Below are 2,390 nucleotides of genomic sequence, written 5' to 3' on the forward strand. Positions count from 1 at the left end.
CTGAACTTCGACTGAAGGCTCAGTCTGAATATCTTCTGATCACTCACTGCATTAATTAATGAATAACTGATCAGTGAAAGTTGCTCACCTGTTCCAAATAAGACGATTCACTGGACTTTTACTTTGTCTTCACGTCGTCCTACCTGAGCTCAACCAACATCAGCACTGGGAACAGGTGAAATAATCTCACCTGATTGGCCAGTTTTAAGACGCAGTATCAGACTGCAGGTTCAGGTGGACGTTTAAAACCTGGATTAGTCCTTTAATGTAAGAATCTCACCTGCGATCAGAGAGATCCACACACGGTTTGGTCCCGGTCCAGGCCCCAGTCCAGGTCCTGATCCTTGTCCAGGTCCTGGTCCTGGTCCTGGTTGGAGGATCCGGGGGCCATCCTGGTGCGTTCTCCAGGCCCCGGCATCCGCCATGCTACAGGGTGGCGAGCAGACTGCGAGGAAGCGGCCGGTCTGAGTTGAGGAGGTGTCGGGTGACCCAGATCAGGTTACTCTTGGTTCCAGAGGGGAATGAGGTGTGACTACAGCCTCCTCAGGTTTCAACACACATTCAGGTCTGAGCTGGACTTCCTGCTGTACACACTGTACATCAGCTCACCTGATGCAGGTGAGTTAGAAAGGTTAGCGGGAAGGTCAACACGACACCACGCTGATGACATCACGGAAACAAGACGGGGACCAAAGGAAGTCCAGGTCCAGAGCAGTTCATCTGTGTTCATCCTGTCTCACTGCAACTTGTTGGAATAAAAACCCAAAACAAACTACAATACCCAGTATTCGACACGAACAGAAAACTGGAGCAGTAAGGGGTTCAGGGGCCACCTGGCAGCGCTCTAGGAGCAGTAAGGGGTCTGGTGTAGACCTCCTGGGGCTGCTGTCGTTCTGGGTTGAAGATTCTGTGTGGAGGGTTCTGTATTGACACTTCTGGGTGGAGGGTTCTGGATGGAGGGTTCTATGTGGAGGGTTCTGGATGAAGGGTTCTGTGTGGAGGATTCTGTGTGGAGAGTTCTGGATGAACCGTTCTGGATGGACAGTTCTGGGTGGAAGATTCTGTGTGGAGGATTCTGTGTGGAGAGTTCTGGATGGACAGTTCTGGGTGGACAGTTCTGGGTGGAGGATTCTGTGTGGAGAGTTCTGGATGAACCGTTCTGGATGGACAGTTCTGGGTGGAGGGCTCTGGGTGGAAGATTCTGTGTGGAGAGTTCTGGATGGACGGTTCTGGGTGGAGGGCTCTGGGTGTAAGATTCTGTGTGGAGGGTTCTGGATGGAGGATTCTGTGTGGAGGGTTCTGGATGGAGGATTCTGGGTGGAGGGTTCTGTGTGGAGGATTCTGTGTGGAGGGTTCTGTGTGGAGGGTTCTGGTGGAGGATTCTGTGTGGAGGGTTCTGGGTGGAGGGTTCTGGATGGAGGATTCTGGGTGGAGGGTTCTGTGTGGAGGATTCTGTGTGGAGGGTTCTGTGTGGAGGATTCTGTGTGGAGACTTCTGGATGAACCGTTCTGGATGGACAGTTCTGGGTGGAGGGCTCTGGGTGGAAGATTCTGTGTGGAAGATTCTGTGGGGGTTCTGGATGGACAGTTCTGGGTGGAGGGTTCTGGGTGGAAGATTCTGTGTGGAGGTTCTGGATGGAGGATTCTGGGTGGAGGGTTCTGTGTGGAGGGTTCTGGATGGAGGGTTCTGTGTGGAGGATTCTGTGTGGAGGATTCTGTGTGGAGGGTTCTGTGTGGAGGGTTCTGTGTGGAAGATTCTGGGTGGAGGGTTTTGGGTGGAGGATCTGTGTGGAGGGTTCTGTGTGGAGGGTTCTGTGTGGAGGGTTCTGGATGGAGGGTTCTGTGTGGAGGGTTCTGTGTGGAGGATTCTGTGTGGAGGATTCTGTGTGGAGGGTTCTGTGTGGAAGATTCTGGGTGGAGGGTTTTGGGTGGAGGATTCTGTGTGGAGGATTCTGTGTGGAGGGTTCTGGATGGAGGGTTCTGTGTGGAGGGTTCTGTGTGGAGGATTCTGTGTGGAGGATTCTGTGTGGAGGGTTCTGTGTGGAGGGTTCTGGGTGGAGGGTTCTGTGTGGAGGGTTCTGGATGGAGGATTCTGGGTGGAGGGTTCTGTGTGGAGGGTTCTGGATGGAGGGTTCTGTGTGGAGGATTCTGTGTGGAGGGTTCTGGATGGAGGGTTCTGTGTGGAGGATTCTGTGTGGAGGGTTCTGTGTGGAGGGTTCTGTGTGGAGGATTCTGGGTGGAGGGTTCTGGGTGGAGGATTCTGTGTGGAGGGTTGTGTGTGGAGGGTTCTGTGTGGAGGGTTCTGTGTGGAGGGTTCTGGATGGAGGGTTCTGTGTGGAGGATTCTGTGTGGAGGGTTCTGTGTGGAGGGTTCTGTGTGGAAGATTCTGGG

General features: G+C 53.4%; 1 protein-coding gene across 1 annotated transcript; it reads right to left on the reverse strand.

Moving 5' to 3' along the window:
- Positions 1 to 85: 85 nt before the first annotated feature.
- Positions 86 to 2,343, reverse strand: LOC119890924 (putative proline-rich protein 21; the record flags this gene model as incomplete). Its single annotated transcript, XM_038702336.1, has 1 exon — positions 86 to 2,343. A coding segment is annotated over one exon (1,627 nt), but the record flags the coding sequence as incomplete, so codon positions are not given.
- Between the last annotated feature and the right edge of the window lie 47 nt (positions 2,344 to 2,390).

The sequence above is a fragment of the Micropterus salmoides genome, unplaced genomic scaffold (assembly GCF_014851395.1).
Source record: "Micropterus salmoides isolate LMB-PRFRI ecotype aquatic unplaced genomic scaffold, ASM1485139v1 Ms_hic_scaffold_626, whole genome shotgun sequence".
Taxonomy (NCBI): Eukaryota; Metazoa; Chordata; class Actinopteri; order Centrarchiformes; family Centrarchidae; genus Micropterus; species Micropterus salmoides.